Here is a 24,647-nt window from a genome sequence, read left to right as displayed (position 1 = left end):
TCTGCGAAGAGAGAAAACCATATTTCTAGTACCGGTTCGGTCTAGGCTCTCTGAGGTGACAAGGGGCATGTTCTGGCCTGTACCCAATCCTCGGAGGGAGGGTCGGAACGCCTCCTCGGAGCCGACGATCGATCCTGTATCGAGAGGTTATCTTCAGCCACCTCCAGAGTACAGGAGTGTGAATGAGCAGATCGAGACGACCGCTACCTTCTTGCCGCGGCCGTCCTGTTCAAGAGGAATTCGAGGAGAGGACTACAGTATCACGCTCTCCCGCCAACGTGACCAATAGGAACATCAAGAGGGCCATCCGCTTGGAGAAGCGCGTGCGTTATTCACGCTCGACGTTTAGCTTGCCAAATCTCCAAGAAACCACAATTAAAAACAATTTGAGCGCACAGTTCGAGCGGATGCCCAGCCCTTCCAAATGTTCCATTGTATCGAAGGCTCACCATAGGCAGTTGGACGCTACAATGCCGAGAGGGCGATGATAAAGCTCTTTTCGCGAAAAAATATCCTCCACCAGCTGAAGATTGCTTGAGGTCGAGGTTCGGAACTCTTACCGTCGTCAGCCCTCATCACTCATTATTCCAGCGGAGACGGGGTTCCATCTGATCCGACGCTGTCTAGTAGCTCACAATTTCCGTTCTACCGCTTCAACTCGCATAGGAACCCGCTTTTTCCCCGAACTCTAGAGAGTGTTTGCGTACTCTAGACCTTCGCTCTTCCCATGATGTAAACAGAGAGTCTGACGTTTAGAACAGGTATCCCAGACACGCACCGTGCTCGTCCCGCTGTGTCGATCATGGCCGGATTGCACGTCATTTGACCGCGAAGCAAGATGGCAGAAAGCTTCTTTCTTTACCTTCTGCATCGGGATGGCGGGAGGAGAGTCGAAGGCCCCTCACAGGCAATGTCCGGTTGGAAATACTGGACCACGGTCTGATATGGGTTGGAATTTTCGATTCGGAGTATTCGGAGCTCCGAGACGCGTCTACGATGCCCGCGTTCTTTCCACCTTCGAATGAAGGAAAGTTTCCAAAACCTGCCTCTGAGGCGCATTCTCACTATTATATGCTTACAGGTCCGAGTTCGATTTCTAGAGCGTGTAAAGATAATAATTAATATCACTCTCAGCCACCGAACTCCGCTGACTTTCCGTGACCCCCGTCCCAGGATGCATGATGTCAACACTGATCTGATAGTCGAGCCATTCGATGCAGGGCCCCGTGCTCAACTGAAAAAAAATCTGGACGGAGCAATCCGGAATCAGAACCATAGGGGCTGGCCCCCATGCGGCCGACCGAAGAGCATTGACGACCCCGAATATTTGCCTCGTGGCCGTCAGCTTTCGGTTTCATAAAGGGCACAGACATAACACCAGTTCCATCATTTCATCAATCGGGACACGAAATAGTATCAGACGGTCAGGATCGCTTCTAAGTGCGAATTTTCATACTCAAATCGCTTCATGGACCTCGCGGGTAGATGTGGTCCATATCCTTTCTTGGCCACAGACGACTCGGAGTCTCGAAACTGCGCATGCTTCGTCGCTCGTGGTTCTTCTCAAGTGCTAAACGAGTAGCTTCATCCGATAATGCCATTCGGTAAGAGAATACAGTCGAACCCGCTTATAAGAAAACCGGTTAAAAGAGAAAACCGGATATAAGAGACAATCTTCAAACCCCGGCCCCATAGAGTTCCGTGTTGAAGACGTCGTATAAAAGAGAGAACCGTCTCAAGCAGAATTTCTGTTTGCTCTCCATGACTCCTCTTCCTTTCGGAACCTGCGCGAATGAGATAACACGCGCAGATCAACAGTTCGATATTATCATTGCTCCGAAAATGATCGTCTCTCCACAGGATCATGATACAGGCATCCGAGTCATACGAGAACGAGATGTTTCAAGTCTTCTCATCGAAAAACCGTGCCTCGGATATTAGAGAAACCGGATGTAAAAAACCATTTTCAATTCCCCGAGAGGTCTCTTTTAAGCGGGTTCGACTGTAAAACCAAAACAACGTCGCAATCCTTCCAAGTCGGGTTCCTTCAGGTGCTGCATTGACTCGTGAGAGCGACGTGACTTCCCGGAGAGTACTCAAATAATTACATGCTAGACACATGCGCATGTATCGCTGAAAATCTGTACTCTTAGCGATCTTCCCGGAACATTTACAGAAGACTCTCAGGAGATTCTCGATCCGAGCCAGAATCGTTTCCGCTAGGTAAAAGTGGTCGTCAGTCAGCTAGAACAATCAATCACAATCCCCATCGAGCTCTCGCTGGAACATTCCAGTCCTAGGCCAAACTCTCAAGTCACTCTTTTGTCGGGGGACGCAATTCTGACCAAGCAATAATTCAAGGATGCTCCGAGGCCCCATGGCAATGAATCGTAAGCATGCCACGCATTATAGAAGTGGTCCGAACCCCCCTCCCGGTGTGAAATGAAAGATGTCTCCGATTGGAAACCGGGATCTTACGATCACCATGAACCGCCGCGGTTTCCACCCTCGTATGACTTGCGACCGCTTCAAGCTCGGCACCGTATTTCTGTCCGAGTCCCAAAATCCTCCAATACATGTGTCCTACCTCGCATCGTGCAATACTTACGATGAATAATTTCTCTATTTCATACCCGAGCTAGCCTCCCAGGATTACGATATATGTAATTGTCCGATATATGAACACAACAAGAATACCGGTCATCCTAGCCGAGTCCAGGAGTGAAAATCTGTGGAATTTCTGGAGAGTTCAATCCCGAGGATCTACCCAGCTTGTCGCCGATGCGATTTCTTCGTGGCGGGAGGTTCTTTTTGAGGTTCCATCAGGATGCACCGGTCATGAACCAAGCATTCCAGCGAGATGGTCGATATGATGCTCAGAGTCCCGGAAGGGCCGCTGTCGCCTGTGGATCGAGACCGAGACTTAACGTGAGAGTGCGTTGAGGCCTATCAGTGTGCATGAATCATTATTCTCCGAGCTCAGGTAATTAATACGGGAACGAGCTCTTTGACGTCCGTATCGCGCAAACTCAATATCCGCACGGGCGAGCCTCTCATGCAGACCATTAGATGAAACACACGCTTCCCCCTTCGCTCCCAGGAGCTTCGCATCGACTTGGGCCCCGATTACAGGGCTCCCGGCAGCATCCGGTGAAGGTGGCTAATTGTATAAAATGGATTCGGAGCTATGTTTTCCCACACTCCGAAGGGCCAGTCAATCAGTTGCTCGAACGAAACTATCTGGACAGACGACAGGATGGGACTAACAACGTTTCTGCCCAGAGGAGTGTTGTTGCTAGCGGACGGATATAGGGAGGGGGCATGTTGCCTGCCGTTCGCGATCCGGGCGCGATTTTGAGCGATCTCGAGAGCTCGGCGCCCCTGTCTCTTATCTCCCATCGACTAGCAACCGGTCAGCGGAGTTATTAGTACATCGCCCTTGATAGCTCGCAGAGGGAATATGAATTCAGCTGCTTCCATTATCGCTCTCATCCATCACCGAACTTCCATCTAGACCCGCTATGTTCTTCAGCTATCAGGCGGACTAAGTTACCAATCCTCGCCGTCTCGCAGAGCTTCCCCGTGTTGACTCGATTTAGGTCTAAATGAACTTTTGAGGCGAGACGGTCCTTGCCTAGTTATCTCTAGCAGTCCTACCCTTCAAATCCGCCCGTTGCGAAGGACATTCTGTCGTCCCGTGGTCGCTCTAATGTCCACGGTTTGTGTCGCATTCGACGAAAGCTGATTTCGATGGGCTGATTCGATCTAGAGCGATTCCGATATCCGCGCGGGGACGGATACGGACCGGGACGTAAACTGTATCGATATGACCACGAGCGGTGGCTAGCGGAGTTCGGCCGAAGTAGATCGTCGCCAATGAGGGACTCCGGCTGCATGTAAAGTATCCCGGACGTGGTTGGTTGGTCAGTCAGTCAACTGCCTGGGGAGCTCGCGCTATACGAGTAGTCGTCGTTAATAAAGGAGATGTCAGCGGCGGCAAACGTTTCGAGTCGGTCCCGATCGCTCAAGGATAGGGGATCGAGAGGGGGGCTTAACCAGCCGTAGTTAGAGTCCGTTCCTTGGCCGACGGACCAACCGAACGGTCGGTCGGTCGCTTCGTTGCCACCGCCGCCATCCATCATTGCCGGACAATAGCGACATCAGGTGCAGCTCAACAACAAACACTGCCTGCTGGTTGAGCGAGCGGCCTGTCTTTCAGTCCTCCTGTCTGCCCCTTCCGCCGATGCCGTCTCGTCCCGTCACACAACAACAACAACGACAACAACAAGCCATCAACATACGCCACTGGAGCTTCCTCGACAACAATACAACTCGATCCAAAGTTTTTATCTCAGAGACCTCTAGGCGAAAACGAGAACGTTAAAGGGGAGCGACACTGACTGACTGAGAGCAAGTGGGAGTACAATGAAGACAGCACACAGCCAATCTTCCTCTCGGTAGCGCGCGCGCTCTCCCCTCCCCTCCTTGGCCCCTTACGCGGGACGAAGCGGAAATTGAAGACTGAAGGCTTCAACAACGATGTCGCCGATGCCGGTAGCGGCGGAAATACGGGACACAACAAGCGAGGAGTATGTGCGCCCACTTTCAAATTCGTTGTCAACAAGCATCTTCATGATTCGATTTGGAAGGGCGTTCGGCCGGCCAGACTGCGGAGTCTATTTCCATTTTTCTAACTAATCGTAAGCCATTCTGTGATCCGCTACGCAAGTGCCGCAACTCCCGGCAGCTGGATCCTGGAGAACGTCCTTCTGAAACGTATCGCATTGACAGACGACGTTGTCGGCGTGAACTCCAGCCTCGACCCCGGGCGGCACCCCGAGGTGATGAGTTAGTAAGAGGAAGCGCGTATGTAGTTGTCGGTGGAGGAAGATAAGGAGTGGCGGTCGCGGAAAAAGATGCTGGAGTTACTCTTGTGCTAGATCAACAACAATGTTGCCTGTCGCCGGCAATCCATCTACTCGACGAGCCTCCAACAAAGGGTTCTCACGAGCGCAATAGAGAGAGACTTTCTGCTCATCTCTTTAGCTGCTGCTCGTCGCACGAGTGAAGCGAGCTGACGAACAAACGACAGGGTCGCTTTCCTTGCCTTGGGGCAGCCGGTCGGACGAGCGAGCAGATCTCCTCGTTGTGCCACATATTTCATCATCCGCCTTCTAACGATTGGACCGGCTCGGCGCGAGCCAACCTGCACGCGTCGTCCGACATGCCGCTTCGCTATACTGTCCCACTTTTTCCACTCATCCCCTTTCGCGCACGACGGTGGGTTTCGAATCGATCAGTGAAACTATCCCAATGCATATAGAAACGGGATCGGAAATCTCGGGGCATCCCGGGAAATTCGCGGCAGATAGTCAGTCCGGGAAATTCCCAGGGAAAATAAATTAGTTGCGGCGTAACTACGATATTCGGCCGCCGTGAGCTCGTGCTTGTTTGACTGAGTGAGCTCTCACAGAGGTTCCTCCGTATGATTTTGCATCAGGTCTCTTGAAAAATAAGAGGAGCCGCTGAATAGCTCGGCGGGACTTTTAACCATAAAGTGCAGAGCCCGTGATGAAGACTACGATGAATATGTGGTCTCTTGCCACCTTGTACGGGCTAAGAAGGAATAATTTGTCTGCCTGGCAGGTTCCGCGAAGGGAGTTTCCCCGCTCCCCGCCTCGTTCGAATCCGATGCGTCCAAGAACGCGAACGGGGTCGACTCTCGACCAAGTCGAGTTCGACGGCATCTCCTGATGGCCGTGTTGCACGAGGTGATCGCCTGTTAAAGACAGCTGTTGCGGCATTGTATTCCAAAGTCCGTCGGTCGCCAGACACCGGCTCGCGCCTACGACAGAAAAAAATGCGGAGACCAATCGAACAACGCCTTCGGCCACGATTCGTCATTACCTGAAGCATCTTGTCTACTCTGGACTCAGTCCGATCAACGAGTCCTTCCCCTCGCGTAACGGAAACAGCTCCTCGACACGAGACGACTCGGTGCTTGGTTCCATGGGACCGCGAAGCCGTCGGAACCGTGAACCCAGAAATCGAGGACATATCCCTGGTCGCCAAATCGAAACGATAATTCATTGACGCGGCAAAGCTGATCGGTGTCTCGCATTTTCCCGCATTATACGCGGGAGCCATCCCTCGGCACAACGAACGAGAGTCTTCAAGAAAAGATTAGACGCATTGGTGCTCTCGGCGGCCTCCATTCCAAAAAGCCCTGCTTCTTTCCTCCCTTCCGAGGGCCCGCGTCGAGAGGACATAGAACAATGGTGTCGTTTCAACAACCTGAGTTCCTGCCTGCAACAGAGAAATTAATATCGACCCAGTTTTGCATTGATACACAATGTGCACGTTTGGGGATGACTGAGTTTGTCTGCTGCATCTCCCAAAAATGGCTCGATTCGCCCGCGGGTACTCAGTCAGACACCAGTAAGAAGGCGAGCGTTTTCAGCCACCGCGACAGAGCTTGCCATTCAAGAGGGAACATCGGTTCATTTCAGAAAAACTTGTTGTTCTTTGTATGGCTGGAGCCTGAGAGCGGACGTGCACCAGATACGCGAGCTCTCGTTCAGACCCAGGGACCGAAGCATGCGCGAACACATGCAACACATTCAGCAGAGGAACGAGGCGAACTTTCACCACCTGCGGTGAAGCCCACCACCTGACTCAGCGGTTCGCAACGTGTCACTCTACGACAATCCATCGATCTGATGGATTCACTCGCGATTGGTATAACTTCGTAACCTCTCGAATCATCTCGTGCAACTCGCGACTCGGGACAGCGGCTACGAGAGGATTCGCCTCGGGCCAATCCTTGAAAGGCACTCTCGGCAACTTTACACCATAATGCCTCATATTGGACAAAATGAAAAACGTGCTGAGCTTGCATTCTCACACCAACGAAGGCACCGGAGCGCCCGCGACAAAGTACCCACTCCCGCAAAAGCATTCCCGCAGCCTGAGCCCACCAGGCGACGGAGAGGCTCGTTCAGTGGTCACTTCAGCCGGAGCGCGTCGGGTTTCTAGATCGGCCGGAGCAAAGCTGGCCGAACTCGCTTCTCGTGGATTCGAAAATGTATTCGATCTCGAATGAACGCTGGATATTGGGTTCTCCGTCGTTGTCATTGACACCGTTGCTGTTCGTGCATAGCTCAACGCGAACACGAAAGAGTGTGACCAACATCTTGACGGAGCTCCGCCCTTAATATGCATATGGAACTCGTATCGGTTCGTTCGTCGGTCGGTCGTCCCCCTCTTTTCGTTCTGCGTGTCTCTGCCGACTTGCTCTATGTATCACATGCTCCGTCAGTTGCTTTGGCGATCGTTACAGTCGAGCATTCCATGCAATCAGGTGGCGGCTGCGACAACGGTGGTGGCCGCCGCGACGCATAGATGATCGTCACGAGACTCTATCACGGAGTTCCGAATCCCTCAACAGATCACACCTTTGCCTTGTTGAACCTCAGATGATACTCTCGGAGCAGCCACAATCGAACGAAGCTCGTTCGTGGATAAACCAACACTCGTACCACCTCACTGACACGCGTTCGGTGCCTACCTGTACACTCATCCTGATTGCTGTCGGTTCCACTGTTGAATTCCCAAGCCTCGAACAAGCGATCGTTTCGGGATCGACTTGCTGACAACCTAGCGATACGTTCCGACAGATCTCATCATATTTGGGTTTCGGCGAGCAGGTGGAAAACTCGGATTCGATTTGCCGCGACTTGTTCCGCTTCATCGAGGTTTTGTCGCCTTGTTTTACTAAATTATGCTCCTCGGTCACCTCTGATTCATTTAGGCACCAGCTTTGATGGAAGCCGATCACGGAACGGCTATCGATCGACAAACGTCGACGACACGACGACGGACGTTCGTTGAGCGAAGGAGCCCGAACCCCGTGTCGAATGAGCTCGGCTCGAAGGCCACAACTGGGGTCACAATGCTGCCTATTGTTTTTATGGCGCTCGTTGTTGCTCTCGTTGCTGCTGTTGCTCGACAAAAAAAAGTCTCCCGCTAGATGTGAGAATGCAACACGAATCGCGAGGTACTCTTCGAATCCCGGCGGTCTGATTTCGAGTCTGAAAGAGCGTTTCTTATGAACGCTATCGAGTGGGTTCCCCGATCGGCGAATGCCGTATGGGACGTGACAAGATCCTGCTCGACATTCCGCCTCCTCGACGAGGCCTGCACGACATAACTCCGAACTTCTCGCTGGTCAATTCTATTCAGCGGAGCCATCGAATGAGCGTTAGTTATAAATCATCACATGTGGTCACGCGCCGCGGAATTCTCATTCACTCAGTTGCCGTCGGTGCGGTCAGGAGCGAGCGGGCAACACGGTCGGCTTACCTGTAACGGAGAGAAGAAACGAGTGGCCTCCATACGATTTGAGCACTGATCCCGGTAGCCCTGGGCGATCTGATCAATTCACTCCGGCTCTCAGGTGACCACCCTCACAAGGGATGTCAAGGCGGTGTACTCACGATGGTGGTTTCGAATGTCTGAGCAGACTATTGCTCGCTTTAGGAACCTCGACAGGAACTCCGATGGGAACCCCAGCGGACGTTTGAACGAGTGCCCTCGGAGGTTCCGCTGCTTTGGTTTTTTGCTGCGTATCAGCAACGAGCGGAATTCACTAGGAAATGAGTAAATCTGTGAGTATCGGACAAACTGGGGAAATTCCCTTTCCGAAACCTGTAAGCATAAGGAACCTGGAACGATTAACTTCGGCGCATCGAGAGTCATCCCGAAGAATCTCCAAGAGTCCCAGGACGACAGTGGACGAAAAATCGGGGCATGCGATAATCCAATGGAGAGAGACTTGAGTTGTGCAGACTGAGCACACGATTGTGGATCGACATAATATCCAATGCGAGCGGGAAAGTGAATTGCATTCGTCGGGGAGAGCAAGCAGATGATGAGAGAACTGGAGGTAGTCGAGGGGTATGGACTGTCCAAACGTGGCCGGGAACGAGGGCGAACGCTATCAACAAACCACGAACTCGTTCCGGTGGCTGAGTTGGTGGCCGTTTCGGAATAAGGGGACGGAGACGGACATGACTTTCAAGAGAATCCGACTCGTGTTACAGCCACACTAGATTTGGATCATTTAATTCGAGGCCCGCTGACCCCCGGAGCAACTGGAGCCGCAACTGCACTTGTCTTTGACCACTACCAGCGGCGAGTCGACCGTTCAGAGGGGGGGGGGGAACGAAACGTAGCGAGTCGAATGGATTCTCGAGTCCTTATTCTCTGACGTACTTGGAAAAAAATTGAAATTCCGTCCACTCCCACATTTCTGACCGGACTTTCTCTCCGTGCGACCAACGACAGAGCGCTCCCAGGGTGTTTCAAGGAGATCGGCACCGCACAAATCTCAAGTAAATCGTTCCCCAAGAATTTCAGATTTCAGACCGCCATGAACGCTCTCGCTTCTGTTCAACAGACTGATCATCGAATACATGGAGAGACTGATCATCCGACAGACTTACGAGGGGAAGAGAGGGAAAAGATACGAGGAAAAATCGAATGGAGGAGGAATGTCCGGACTGGAGAATATACCGCGAAGGAAGTTTCGCCGAGGATACTTGGAGCAGAGTTTCAATCCCCGTTTTTCCTGGCCGGCCGGCCGGCCCCTCCTTCTTCTTTCGGCCCGGTCTTCCCTATTTTTCCCGCGGAAGATTGACGCGTGTTGTAGCACGAACGCCTTCGTCGAAGTCTATTTGCATTCTGATTCGAAGCGGTGGAGAACTGCTCTTCAAGCAGTAGCGGCGATGGCAGCAGCAGCGGCACAGAACTCGTTAAGCTTCCCTTGGGCGTCGTCTAGCGTAGAGTATCAACATCTTCCACCAGTAGAATAGAACCTGGTAACTCGCGTTCTCTCCTACCTATGGTGCTGGGCGAACGGGAGGGCAAGCGGAGCGGCCGGCTTGCAGTCAATCTGACTGGAGTTCGGCCGGTTGCTTCTACTTCCACGAAATCCTCGCCCGGACCAGCCAGTCATCAGCGAGTGGAAGGAGCCGAGGAATCTCAAGGAGCGCGAAAGGAGGCTTTCCCTGTGGTGTCTTTTATTTGATGTCTACAATTCCATATCCGTCCGTCCGACAGCCCCACCCAAGCCCTGATTCTTTCGTTCGTCGACCCACGTGCCCCCCGATGGCGCTTTGCTCTGTTTTGTTCCGCACCGTCCTCAGGAGACTTGTTAGCTGAAGCGTGAGAGAAAGCAAGAAAGCTTCCTTTCACAGACGATCATTTGAGGATCACCGTCAAGGATCACGAGTTTTCTCTGCTTCAACGGAAACACTCGGCCTCCTCCACGTCAGGAGCTGACTCCTCTTCCCGCTCGTCCTTCTCCCTTGTCGTCGCGCGATAACAGGACGAGACGCTAAACGACGAACAATTGGCGCTTTTATCTTCATAACGAAGGCCGACACACGGATCCTGGAACCACGGTCCCGGCACCGCTATGACAAGATCTGTTGATGAGGATAGGGATTTATAGCGGAATCACAAAACGACAAATTGGCTTCAAATGGAACTGGTTGTCCTGAGCCCGCTTGATACGTCTGCGAACCGTTTTGACTGAGCCAAAGGGACGATTACCGCTCACAGCGAGAAAGGCAAAATAGGTCAAACGAATGAACGCAGGGCTGGCCGATGGAAGGAAACAGAACGAAAGAAATCTCAATACAGGACGGATTCCGACCTTTCCATCGCCTCCCGTCGCTACGAAATAAGGAATACCACGCTGCCCGTCCCCCCTATCGAGGACCACGTAGTTTTTGGCTTCGGATCGCGCGCGGGAATCTCATGAGGAGCCTGTCGGCCCTTTTCCCGGGATCGATTCCTCACTCACATAGAGACGACACGTTCCGGCCGAGAGCGATTGAGGCAGCGGGTCTGGGTAGATCACTCCGAACCCGACGGCGGCCGGAACCGCAAAACGCTCCGTGGAGCTGATTCAGAAGGTCGTGGGCCCGAATTAATCCGCTGCGGACGAAGCTGCCTTGTTGTTGCTGATCTGCAATCGAAATCCTCCATCCGCTCCTAGCTCTGTGACCGAAGACTCACGGACGGATCGAGTTACCTACTTACGGATGCATCGTGGACCGATGTCGACTCTTCATCGTGATCTGCGTCCGAGGAAATTTTTCAGCTCGAAGCAGCGCTCAGATTGAATCCGTGCAGTGGAGGTCGATCGGCCTTCATTCCCTCGCTAAGCCGCCTATCGGAGCCCTCGGCAGGAACATTTGTGGCGGTCAAGCACCTTGGAACGAGAAATTCGGTACAAACGGAAAAACTCCGAGTCTCTGCTTAGCATTTAGAGCGGAAAGAGTTTCTCTCGTTTCCCGAGCTCAATCGCCGCGGCCTAGCTCCGCACAGTCTGTATGTATATGCACTATGAGCGGAGCAAAATGTTCCCAGCTAAAGAGTGCTCTGTACGAAGGAGGTTTCTCCCACCAGAGCGAACAAGCGAGCCAGCCAGCCAACCAACCAGTGCGAACGGGAGATAACCATGCTTAAATCAAAGCGTCCGTTCGTCCACCACTTGTATCACATACAGCTCTTTTATGCTCGGGGTTTTGTAGGAGAGCTCATTTACATGAACATACTCTCATTACCGGCTGACGGAGAGAACTCAGTCAGAATTATTCCGCTTTTTTCACGAACGGATACATACCGCACAACGAGATTCTCCCCGCTTCCCTACTCTCTTCCCTCGGCCCTCGAGTGGAGATCTCCCCTCATTCATTTGGAATAGTCTTGGAAGAGTGCGCGAAGAACACCGCCGACTTGTTGAGACGGATTTCCTTAATGTTTGCGGACTCTCGACGAATTTTCCTAGAGGGAATCGTCGAAACTAAAAGGGAGCAGAGTTTCGCGGAGGGGATATGCTCATCGAGCATATGTTTTTATTACGAGGCCAGATTTGCTCGATGGATGTGAGATGGGACCAGTCTCGGGTATCGTCGGATTTTTCCGCCGAAAATCCGATCCCCCGACGGGACAGAAATCCGGAGACTATCCTCATTTCCTTCATCGTCCGCATCACATACCTACCCCATATCTGCCCCACTCGTGAATCGGTCCGTTGTTCCTCGCTTACCGCTGAAGGATTCGACGCTTCTTTTTCCTCACATCCTTCATACCTGCAAAGATCTCGAATGGAAGAGAGTCAGCCGTCTCGAATGAATGTTCACGAGACCATTAAATCAGCTGAATAGATACCCTGGGTTTCCCTTATCCTTACTTTTCGTCCCTCGGAGCCTGCGTACAGAGCATGGATTCGCACGCTCCGGTTAATTTGGGCACGGCGGATAATTAACACGGCATGGATGGCAGAATAGACACTTGCCCGCTCGCTGAGCTCGCTTGTGGTCTGAATTTCTGGATATCATTAATAGTTAGCGATCTGAATGGGGGAAAGAAACAATAATGGAGCCGGCTGATCGATGGCTCCGGCGGAGGTGTCGTTAGCTTCTGTTGAGTAACCTGTGATTCCGACGAACTCCTAATTGGAGCCCGGTCGACGCAGGAAACATTACAGTTGATCAACTTTCGCCAACAGGAGCTCGGAATATTCGTGCAGATCGTTCCTTCTTTCTTATTAGCAGACTGGAAGAATGGATTCAGGGATGGATGGATAGATAGATGGATGTATGATGGCGGAGCTGTGTGAGCACTGAGTTTGAAGCAGTGAGCGACTTCATCAGCGAGGCGAATCGGCTTCGGATATAGTGCCTCGACTCCTCTGGTTTCGCGCGAATCCTTGCTCCTGAAGACTTATTCAGGTCCCCCCTCAATAGAGCATGAGGAAATGTCGCTTTCGGCTCGCAATATGCCCCGAAGACAAAGCGCCCCCCACCCTCCGCGTCGATTCTCTCATGCGGATGCTTCCGACGTCAAGATCCTGTGGAGGGCTATCGACGTGGAGCGACGAGTTTTGTATTCCGCACGGTTTCCAAGAAGCCACAACCCAACCTGTGGTGAGAGCCCGACCGACCCAGCCGGCTGGCTGGCTCACTGACTGGCGTCTGCTGCGCGCTTCGCCTCGCCTTGCGCTAATCTGTCCGGCCAATGTTAATGAGGGCTAATAGATTGTCAATTATTTCCTCATGCCACGAGTCTCCGGGTGCAAACGACTTTCCCGTCTTAGAGGTCGGAACATCGCGTAACTTAATGCGAGTCGTCTTATTGCTGCCGGTCTTTGGCCGGCAATTACTTGTGGATTTCAAGGAACGGAAGCGCTGATACGGCCTCTGATGACTCCGTCTCAAAATCGAATCGTTTGTTCCCGTCTCCGTCAAAGCGTTCTCTTCCGCCCTGTCCGCCCATCTGATCCAATCGCTGCGTCCAACCGATCGTGTAAGTAGCGACGAATCCCAAAACAATTAGAGCGTGTCTCTGTTCGAACGGGGCGTTTCACGGAATAAATCAATCGGAGAATCTATGGAAAAATCGAGCTCAGCGCGTTGTCACACTTCGCCCTCGTTTATTGAACAACTAGTAGGCGGTGTCGTCTTTGACACAGTTTCCATCGTGATCACAAACTCCGAGGGTTGACGCGACGGAAAAATCTGGCAGTAGCATTGAGCTCGCGTGAATTATGGGGATTTGGCAGGTTTTCGGGAAACGAGGAGGCAAAGCATCAATTACTCGGGCACTCCCCTCGATTCTGATAATTCCGAACCAGCCTTCGACTCTGCACATCTGTCTGTAAAGTAAACGCGGCATTTCTGAGCGATGGGTCCGATCCTGTCGCGATCGATAAATTTCGGAAGTTTTCTTCCAGGCAAGCAGATGGTAGGAGAGTTTGATTCGTCTCACCTGCATTGGCCGGTTCTCTCGAGTTCCTCTCGGCTCATGACCTTTTCATAAACTTCACAGTTCTTCTTGTCTCGGTTACCGATGGCGGGTATAATCACTTGGAAGCGAGGGCTCTCGAGAGGGTTGTTGAGCGGCTTCCTCGCCAACGCGTCGAAGTTCGTGTGGTTCTGAATTTTCGCGCACTCCCGCTTATCTTGCAAGTAGTTCATGTAGCTGCTCAGCGGTTCACACGTGCAGCTGGGGCCGCACCTACCGAAAATTTTCGTTGAATCACCCTCACCGATTTGTCTCATGCAGGTAGTGCAACCGTTATTCACAGTTTTACACGCGGCGAGAGTTCGCCGTCCAGGGTCCCGAATTTCGAGCTTGCCTATCGTCCCATTGACTTCACAATAAATGTGGCAGTCGTCGTCCTCGATCACCATCGACTCGTACGGTTCACAGTGGTTCTGGTCGCGGAGCTCCTGCCGCGGGACCACGAGTTGGAAAGCGGAGGCATCTCCGGCCATCATTTTCGTGGGATCTAAATTCGCGCCCAAGAGGGTCATTTCCATATGACCCGGCGGGATGAGGAAGCCCTCGCAGGTATTTTTCAACAAAAAACAACAACAAGCACAACGGCCGTGGAACCACATCGTAGCAACGCCATCCTTCGATTGATAAATAATCGGACCAGCCTTGACGTCGTCGCGATCTCTGCCGGACTCTATTAATCGCGGAAGCGGTGCAACCTTCTCCCCGTATCGCCCTCGAACACTGCACGCTTCTCCACAGGAATCCAACAGTGTGGTTTTGCTCTGTCAGCCGGTGGGTCGTCGTTCAACCCCGAATCACCCCAAATGCCCATGGCCATTCATTTGTTGTCGTGCTCAATTATGAAGTCAATCCCTAACTACCGAGTTTCGGAGGGCCCAAATTGACGCAGCCGCTCATGTTTACGCTTCGGATTCCCCCTCGTGGTGATGAACAGCAGAGCCGTCTCGGCAACAAATCATTCATCGCTCATCATCGTCGAGCCGTTTTCGTTAAGAGATGACTTTATGGATTGGAATTGCGAAATCGCTTCTGACTGGCTCAGAGACGGGGGAGAATGTCCATTGACCCTCTCCCGCAGAAGGTTGCGGATCGGAAGAACTTGGAGAATCCAAAAATCAGAGCGGGAAACCCTTCAGGCCGCTATCCTCCTATCCCGGGAGACCGATGCGTCAAACTAGTAATTACTGGACCAATAATTAAATTAATTGCGCATCATGATTATACGCATTAGATATGAGTCTCCTGAAAGTGTGGAATTCTCGCGATTTTCCGCGAGAGGAGTATCGTCGCAATCAAACAGTGGGGGATGAGCGAAGCATTCGTTCGCCCACGAAACCCTTCTGTGTCTTTTCCTTCAAACGCCGAGTAAGTTATCGGCTTTCATGATTCTACAGATGTTCAACTTCGATCTCGGACTCGGGGAGGTCGTAAACGCCTCCTGTAGGTGTAGGTATTTGTGGACTTTGTTGGTAGGCGTGTGACCGTGGAGCAGAGAGTGTTTACAACAGTAATGTAGCTCCTACCTGTCGGCCGACCGCCTGCTCTGTTTGCTGGTCAGTTGCGCCGGACGCATATAAAATGCTGGATTGTAAAACGAGCAAATATTTAGGAAAGTACCCCTGCAATTGACGCTTCCGGGAGGTTGAAATGTCTTCCATATCTCATGAGGTCTCTACCGTCTTGACAGGTCGCTGCTGATGCCAGTAATCGCAATAAGACGAGAAATGCGGCTGATGACGAACTAATCGACAAAACCTCGAGCGTCTTGCGCAATTCTATGCAAATCAGGAACATAGGTCTCTGGCGAGATTCCGGATGGAGATGAGGGCAAGGAATGCATCGACTACCGAACTCACACAGATTCATCGGATATCTCGAGAGGATGCAAGCATCTGAGGTACTCCGGAGACACGATCATGAGCGATATAAGCTCGGGATAATAACTTTGACTTCGTTCATCTGCTCGCTCGCCCGTCTAGTTGTCTGCCGCTCCCGCACGACCCGCTGGGCTGACTGTCTACTGATGCATGCATGCAGCAGCCACCACCGTCTCCGCTACAACCGCAAACTCGATTACCGCAGCGACGACATCTTTAAGTCAAGATTGATATTATTCTAAACAAACAATCAGATTAAACGATGTCGGATGGACAGACAAAGAATGAACAAGCCGAACGGGACAGCCCCCGCGTGCTCCCGATGCAAGGAACAAGAGCTTGTGTTCATCCCATGTTGTCGTTGTTGCGCGGACGCTCGATCGTCTAACGACGTCACAGGGACAGGAGGCCCTCGAATGTCTCGAGAACAGGGTCGAGGAGGGATCTCGGAAGCAAGACAAGTGAACCAAGAGGGGAGGGGGGGGGGAGACCAGAGTTTCCCTGTCATCAGGTGAAGTGAAACGAAAGGGTGCAACACACTGACTCGTAACAGGTTTGGCCGAGTTTCCTGCAACTTGTTCCATTTGATTCCTTCTTCCCTGATCCGTCTCGTAGATTCCGTGTTTCCTTCTGCCTCGTCTTCTCTTTTTCCGATGCCGTTCGTACGGTGGCTGCGGCTGCTGCTGCCGCCACCTCCTCAGCCGTCTCTGCTGCCGTGGCTAATCCAATTCCGATGCGATGAAAAGGAAACTCCTGAACTGAGGAGAAGGCAGAACCGAATACTACAATGACCCGCCGTCGCTCCCCCTTTATCGTCCTGCACTACTTTCCCGCTTTCGTTCCGCTGTGATCAGCTGCCACGTAGTACCGACTCGCGGCTTCGGCCCAATCACGTTACCGAATCAACACACAGGTGAGGTTTCCGTCGGGCGCGTCTCGTCGGTCCTCCATGGAATTGATACGGCGGCGCCGGTCGACGGAGTTTCTCGCGGTATTATTCGTCGAGGGTGTGGACGAAGCTTTTCAGTGGGAAAATTCATAATGGCGGAATCACCGGCCCCGCCCTCAATGCTTGTCGGTTGTCCTCGGCGGCTTCTCTTCGTCTCGAGACAAAACGTCCGAATTTCAGTCGATCCCTGGGCATACTTTGCCCAGATCTACTGCGAGCACGTGAGCTGTTCTCGGAGGGGACGGGGGGCGCAAGATTCTCGATTGCTTCGAAAAAATTCGATCAGTCGTCCACAAGACGGATTGCGTCTTCACTACTCCGAATCCCGCTCGGGAAAAAAAGTTAGATCGTCGGAGCTCCGGGGCAGGGGATGGCTGTTTTACCTTGTTCTCTTTGGTTGTCGGTGTTCTCTCTCAGTTCTACCTCAAGAGTTGTTCCTTCTCCCGTGTTCCTCTTCCTTCTCGAAGAGGACGCGCAGCGGGAGGAGTAGGGCAGGGGATGGAGAAGAGTAAGAAGCTGTTGTTCGGATGTCTACGGTGTTGCTTGGACTCATTGATTAGTCATGTCTGACGTTATTCCCCTCCCAGGCTCGCTACGGCTCTCCCGATGTTCGTTCGATTCTCTGGATTCCCTTTTCGATATCTGTTACCAACGACGAGCTAACATAGCCAAGCTACGCCGAACGATAGGACGAACAGATCTGGGGTAGAGCGCAGATGGACTACGAACTGCATTACTCTCTGTCAGTGACTGTAAAAACGCTCTTAGCCCATGAAGGAACCATGAATACCGGGCACAAACAGGTAGCAGCGAGAATCCTATGCAGCTGATCTATCGATGCGCCCCGAGAGCGCTTCACGGAATGCAACGTTTCGCTGAGCGAGTTCAACCGGCGGGTTTGTTGAATCGGAGACGGCAAGATTCGAATGAACATACGCGAGCTTTGTGTGCTGCTTCCGAGCAAAGGGCATCGAGAAGTCCCAAAAATATCCCGGGTGAATCAAAGCCCCAGGAAACGATTAGAGGTCACGGAGCTGCGATGGGACTCGCTGGCTCCGCGAGCGAATCCCTCCGGCCGGGCTCCGAGCCAACTCTTCCCTCCCGTTCTTTGTCCACAGGTCGCTCCGCTCCCGAAAGGTAGCAGCGACATTTCCACATGGCTGAGAGCGATATTCATTATGGCTTGATAGAGAACGCGGAAAGAAAACGGAAGAAAACGATACACGGCGAAATTCGGACAACTGATGGAACCATTACCGAATGGAACTGGAGCACCGTGAAGCCATTAGCCGCTTTAATAGATGGTAGGGGAGATACATATGTACATACATATCTCAGTTGGGAGGCCTCATGTCCGTCCTCCCGTTGGCCTCCGCTTGCAAGTTTAATTGTTGCATTCGGTCGAATGGAAGAGAAACTACGACCAAAGTAAAAACAAGCGCTAGTCCGCTCCCCCTCGTCGAGAGGAATTTTTCTGATCATTACCAGAGCGCCCTCGCTTCGTCTTCTCCCCGTCCCCTTCCCCCCCAAGGATCCCATAGGCTGTTGGACTGTTAAGCTTCCGCGCCTCTTTCTCTTGCACCCGTCGTTCTGGAATGCGTCTGTCTCTTAATTGGCGCTCGCTACCTCCGTCGGGATACCTGCAGAAGAGTTTAAAGGTGTCCCATTACAAAATTCCTCGAAAATCGATGACGTTTCCCTGTCGTCGTCGCCGTCTTCTTCTTCCTCCCGTACCGCCGAAAGACGGAAGCCCCGGAGAGAAGATGACCTGCCGCACAGCGGATTTAAGATTCTATTTCTCGCTTCAAAGACCTCCTTTTCTTTGCTCGTTCCTTCCCATGGCCAGCAGCCGCCGCTCCAAATAATTAGCTTTGCTTGCCTCCTCCTCCTCCTGCTTCGTCTCCTATTCGCTCGTCTTGCTCGCTTTGGTTGTGTTCTTAAATAGTTCCAAAACTTCGCCATAGACCCTGAGCTGGAGGTAAATCTTCTTCAGCTACTGTTAGAGCGTCACGCTCTCGTTCGACCAGACTCTCATTTTCAGACTGGCGGAAAGACCGTGAATTCGAAACCCTTGTCAAATGTTCCTCCTTCCTCTCTTCTCCTCTGGACCGGATTCGAGTACGACGTCGTAGAGGAAGGACTCAGAGTCCGAGTGAGAATATTCTTCATTACCGAGAATGTCGCTGATTACCACTGAATGCTCCGGTGGTTTGAATCCGGGTTCAACACCCTTGGCTACGCCCTTCTCGAAATGTTAATAGAGTCCATTTCGGGAGAGGAGGAAAAGCGATCTAATCAAGCAAAAAGTCCTATGACACCGATAATGACACAGGTCCGTTCGCGAGTGACTCGGACCAAGACGACCGAGGTGTGGAGAGGCGAAGTACGAAAAGAAACGTCGTAGTAGATTTCGGCGAGAGCCCGGGGTGCTGCTTAACTCATTCGTGGAATATCTTCGAGTAGATGACTCTTGTTGGATCCGTGGCTATATATCGACCGACCGAGCGCCTTCGTATATCCCTGGTGAGGTGACGAGCCCCCGGTCCACGGAAACACTTCCGAACAATTCGGATGTTCCCTTTGTTTATATTCCCTCTCTGGAATTCGAAGTTTCATCTCTCATTGTTTCAGAGAATGGCATCGAAACCACAGAACACATTCAACGCCTCACCAGGAAACTGAGGACCGCTGTGGCAGAGAAAATGAGCTGGACCTAGGCGTGAGGGCAGGGCAACAGCGTATTTTTTAAGTGAGGCGTGGCCCCGCGCCATTTTTCTCAGCTATTTCACTCGCGGACTCCTGAGCGCTCTTAAGCAGGTGGTGAACTAGGCTTAATCCTTTAAGACTTTTCAGCTCTTCTCATTCGCGCTTATCCCCCTCTATCGGTGTCTGAGGCAAGCAGGTAGAGAGACGCAACGAACTAGTCCGCTGCAGCAGCAGCCTCCGCGCCGCGCTTAATAATTTCAAGACTTTCGGCTCGAGGGAATCTCCATTGCCGCCAACGAGGTTAAAAACCCGCAGGCTTCGTGAGACCAACTCATAGCTCAAAAACTGACCGAGCGGTCGACCGAACTCACGATGCTCCGTTCCTCTTGAGGATCAGATGACAAACTAATTAAGTCCAACGAGATTAAAAATTCCTCAAGTTTTGACGATACTTAATTTCTCCTGATTTCTCGATAATATCCCCGATTTCGCTCTCCGTGCGATCGACAGCTCCCACGCGAACGAGGGATGGAGCGGTGTTCTCTTTCCTTGAGGAAAATCCAAATAGAGGCGAAAACATGAAATGCCATGGAAGGAACCTGCATCAATCAATCACACGTTCTGGCCACCACCTACGAGAGGTGAGCGCGAGGCGATCCGACCTGTCACGCATGGCTCAACAACCCTTCTCGCCACGTATGTTTCGTTCTCCCCGTACCCGCGCGCCGTGTCTTTTACAGCCATTAGTCCTTTCCTGTTTCGAAAGCCTGCGCGATGAAATCTCCTTTGAACGGTTTTGCCGGTGTGTCGCTTTTTCACGAACGTCTCGACTTTGCCCCCCCCCCTCCGCTCGTCCATTCTTCTCGTCGTCGTCGTCTTCTTTTTGCTTTCCGTTCACTTAAGAAGCTTCGCTTGCATCTCTCGTTGAGCGAATTCGAGAAGAAAAGCTTCTTCGTTCCATCTCACACATTTCTCTGTTCCCTCCACAGAGATCTGTCAGGTTCCGTAGCGTTGCCAACCGGCGCGCGGGCCATTCTCCAGATTCTCTCCCTTGTTCGTCGGCGGCAATCGCGTTCTTAATTCGCTCCCTCTTCGCTTCCAGTCGACTGCGTCCATGTTGCTGACTGCGTCCCGCTGCCTGTTCGCTCGGCCTACAGCCCGCGCTCGCACATAGGCAACAATGACATACAAATACCATGAGACTCGTGTTGGAATCGTCTCAGATCGCCCCGCGCGATTATTCAAACTAGATCGAGCCGCGTCGTGAGCTCACACTCGCAAATGCCGGGCATGGGTGCCGCACTATTACCACTGCGGAAGGTCAGAAGTGAAAGGGGGAGGCTTGATTACTACGGGTAGATGTGCCAATGACTATCCAATATGCCGCTAACTCAATCTCGTCTATCCTGGTGCAGCTCCGAGGAACAAGAACAGGGACGATCACTTGTCCACTCCCTTGCGGACATGGAACGTATTGAACTCTTTCCCGCACTCTGCAATCTCACAGAGTACTGATATCACTTCTGTACTGATGACACATTTTCAGGGCACCATTGTGTCATCGGATTGGTATCATCGCTCCGCATCGATGATCCGGCCATCGACGTATCGAACAAAAATTCCCAAATCCGATGATTCACCTACAATGATAATATCACTTCTTCTGCCCAGACCGAGAGCTTCTCGAAACGGGAAACCGAGCAAGTGGTAGAGGGAAAGTGTTCGATTCGAACTCCTATCGATCACAAATGGATGATCAGGTCCCCCTCACTGTTCGCTTTTGCGGCTCCGACAGAGCTTTTTTCGATAGACAATGATGATTTCTGTTTTCCATCGAAAGACGCGCTGAACAATATGGCCTTAAAGTGGTTCATGGCCGAACCGGATAGGAAATGGCTGCCATTCGAGGTGCATTTCGGGACAGGGAAGGAGTGGAACGGGCCGAGGCGCCAAAGGAGTTGTTCGCTTCGATTATCTCCCTCGCTACACCCACTCAAACGCTTCGCCCGGTCGGCTACCCACTGCCTGCTTGCCAAGCATATTCCTGTCCACTGACTCCCGAACCCTGACCTACAATTGTCAATTTTCCTTCCCGCACCCGGTTCAAGTGTTAATGTTCATCGCGACTCTTGACATCGATTCGTGCACTGTCCGTCACCGCTCAGCGATTCGGTTGAAGGGAAATCTTTCGCGAGAACCGCGTGCTCATCGATCCATCGGCGAAACGTTACGTGATCTCGCATACGTGACACCGTCTGCTCCAAATGACCATCTCTGAGCGAAAGGAATCGAGAATGCCGGACGATGCGAAAACCCAGGCTCGCTACCGAGGAACGCTGGAATCCCCATTCTGTGAGAACAGAAAGCTCGTGATTATCAACGTTCAGCTGCAAAAATCATCATTCCCCGGAAAGCTGTGGCTTCTCCACGACGATCGCTTCGGCCCGCTCGGCCCGACGATAGATAATACTCCGAACCACTAAAACCGTTTGGAAGGCTTCACGTTTCGCTGGGCGATCGTCTTTATGGTGTAATTGGATCCTCATCGTGGAGCTCATCGAGTAACATCGGATCCGAACAGGATCTGTCCGTCGCTGCTGCGGCGGCAGCGAATTACAGCTGCGAGAAAGTGATTCCAAAACTAAGAACAGCCCTCGACCACGGCTTGAACTACCTCACGTAGCTCGCTTGCGGTATCATGCGCCTTCGACAAACCTTCATTTCTCCTCCCTAATGATGAATTTCCCGTGTGAATAAGAGAATGGGAGCCGTCGAATTCTGAACGTGCTCCTCCGCGAAGTTTCGCAAAAAAATCGCTCCGTTGCGGAGTTTCCTCGTCGAAGTTGTCCTGAACGAAGATGCGGGAGTGAAATTCGAGCGATAGGCGAAACTTTCGAGCAGAATGGCTACAGTTGCTGCTCCGCTGTTCATGAGACTCACGGAGGCTATCGGTCCCTGCGAGAAGACATCTGAAAGGCGATGGACGAGCACAAAAACAGACATTGCTCCTCGATACATTGCATCGACGACATCGCATTAACGAAATGCTGCACGATGAAGGAGTACAAATGGCGAGCGAATAGCAGCAGGTCACGTGTGGCCAAAGAACGCGTATCGCAAAGCTACTTGGGCGGCTTGAGCTTGCTCGTCGAGCGAAGGTGACGAAGGATATCGTCGCCTAAAGGATGTGGATCTTTGGCCCCAGATAGTCTTCACCTTATGGGTATGTTTGTCTGACTGCTCGCCCAATCGTCCGCGTATCGCTCAGCGCGCTCGCATTGATGCTTCTGTGAGAGTTTGCTGCGATCTCTATCTTCCGCGGGACGACTGTTCGTAGTGACTCCACTCCCAAACCGATGAATCAAGCGATCCGCGATCTTTCTCAGAGACGGAATAAATGTACCCTGAGTGTGATGCAAGATGCTGAAACTTCCATTTTTTTTTCAGATGGAATCGTCCAGAGAATCGGACGCACAGGTCCGATTGTTTTTCCTGGTTATGGTTATGGTTTATTGTGATCCAGATTGAGGTGTACATCCGTTTGTTTGTATATACACAGTCAATCAGCCTTTCATATCAGGCGCGAAATTCAGCAGATCGTTGTTTGTCCCAATCCTCCAGGATTCTTTTTGTCCTTCTTACTTCGGTTGCATTGTTTGCTCCTTCGTGGAGTCCGAGACGGCACAGGAGTTCTTCCCCCGTGTAATAGATGTCGTTGCATTCGAAGATGACGTGTTCCATCGTCTCTTCGTAGATGCCTCACCTGGGACAGGTTTTGTCGGTTCCGGGGTACATCTTGTGGGCTCTGGTTGGCAGCATGTTGGCTCTGGCCAGAGCCAGGAGGGCGCTCCCCTTACTATTATCGTAAGTGAAGCTAGTTACACCTCGGGTTTTCTTTCCCTTGGCGTAAGTAGTGAGGCTCGTCTTGAGGAGCATGTTGTCTCTCCACATCGCCTCTTGGGTCTCTCGTATCCTTTCTTTGATCTTTTTGTTGAAGATATTCGAGAGCGGACGTCCTTCTTGATCGAATTGGAGTCTGATGTCTGAGCATTCGTATTTTGCTCTAAGTCGTTCGGTCTCCTGGTACGCCTTGGTTTCCTTCTGAGTGAGCTCCATCATTCTTAAGATCGCTTTCGGCCATCTATTTTCAGGCATTGATCTCACTCTTTCGAAGTATCTTAGTTTGCTTTGGGCATCCCTTGCTTCAAAGGATGACCATCCGAGTTCGCCTTCGACGAACTCGTTCGATACTTTCGAGCCTGGAATCCCTAGTGCCCATTTTCCGGCTTTCCGCTGGGCTCTATCCAGGGTGTCCCTCAAATTTGCGCTCCTCACCAAGACCGAGTTGGCGTAGGTGAGTTTCGGGACGGCGGTTGCTTTCCACTGCACTCTAGAGATCTCAAATCTGTTGAAACCCCAGAGAGACGTAGCATGCATTGCATGTAAGGCGGAAGTGGCCCCTTTCATCCAGGCTTCCTCTTGTGCATTGAGGTAATTTCTGGAGTCGGATAGGGTTACCCCAAGGTACTTATAGTTTTTAGCAACTGGGATAACTTGACCTTGTATGGTCAATGTTTTCTTCCTACCCACGTCGTGGGGTGAATAGATCACGACGGCACTCTTCTCTGGGTTGAATGTAAGTTTATTCCGGTTCCCATATTCTGTGGTTACCTCCAGGAGTTTGGCCATGTCGTTGTGATTTCTCGCCATTAGGACGAGATCGTCAGCAAAGAGTAGGCCAGGAATGTCGAAGTATGTTTTTTCCCTCATGTTCCACGACCATCTCGCTGTTCTTACCTGGAAGCCGACTCCGCGGTTCTGTAGTCTGGCCTCCAGGTCCCAGATGTATAGCATGAATAGGACACACGACATTGGGCATCCTTGTCGAAGTCCCTGGTTCGTTTCTATCCATCTAGAGTTATTCTCATTGTGAGATATGTGGGCTCTGTTGCGTGTATACAGTTTCTGTATAACGTCTAGCAGCCCCCGTTCCATGTTAATGGTCCGGAGCTTTTCCCACAGTATCGATCTATCTACACGGTCGTAGGCGGCTGTGCAGTCCAGATAGACGCAGATTAGTCCTGTTTTGTCTAATCGCGATAGCTCAATAGCTGAGGTCAGGATGAATATGTTATCATCCCCTCTTCTGCCGGTACGAAATCCATTTTGCATCTCGCCCAGGATTTTTTTCTCCTCCACCCAGGCTTGCATCCTCTTCACAATTATTTTCGTGAATATTC

At 51.8% G+C, this 24,647-nt stretch overlaps 2 protein-coding genes across 2 annotated transcripts; both read right to left on the bottom strand.

The window, feature by feature from the left end:
* Positions 1 to 13,515: 13,515 nt before the first annotated feature.
* LOC114828381 (uncharacterized) lies at positions 13,516 to 14,474 on the bottom strand. Its single transcript, XM_029112276.1, has 2 exons — positions 13,840 to 14,474; positions 13,516 to 13,726 (listed from the first exon to the last, which is right to left on the bottom strand). The coding sequence occupies exons 1-2, from the start codon at positions 14,472 to 14,474 to the stop codon at positions 13,516 to 13,518; spliced, it is 846 nt and encodes a 281-aa protein (XP_028968109.1).
* An 8,692-nt stretch (positions 14,475 to 23,166) lies between these two features.
* On the bottom strand, positions 23,167 to 24,279 carry LOC108864581 (uncharacterized). The gene has a single exon (XM_018640556.1). The coding sequence runs from the start codon at positions 24,277 to 24,279 to the stop codon at positions 23,167 to 23,169; it is 1,113 nt and encodes a 370-aa protein (XP_018496072.1).
* Between the last annotated feature and the right edge of the window lie 368 nt (positions 24,280 to 24,647).

Source organism: Galendromus occidentalis, unplaced genomic scaffold (assembly GCF_000255335.2).
Source record: "Galendromus occidentalis unplaced genomic scaffold, Mocc_1.1 scf7180000077488, whole genome shotgun sequence".
NCBI classification, from domain to species: Eukaryota; Metazoa; Arthropoda; class Arachnida; order Mesostigmata; family Phytoseiidae; genus Galendromus; species Galendromus occidentalis.
The sequence above is the reverse complement of the archived record's forward strand: the minus strand, read 5'-3'. Positions and strand labels throughout refer to the sequence as shown.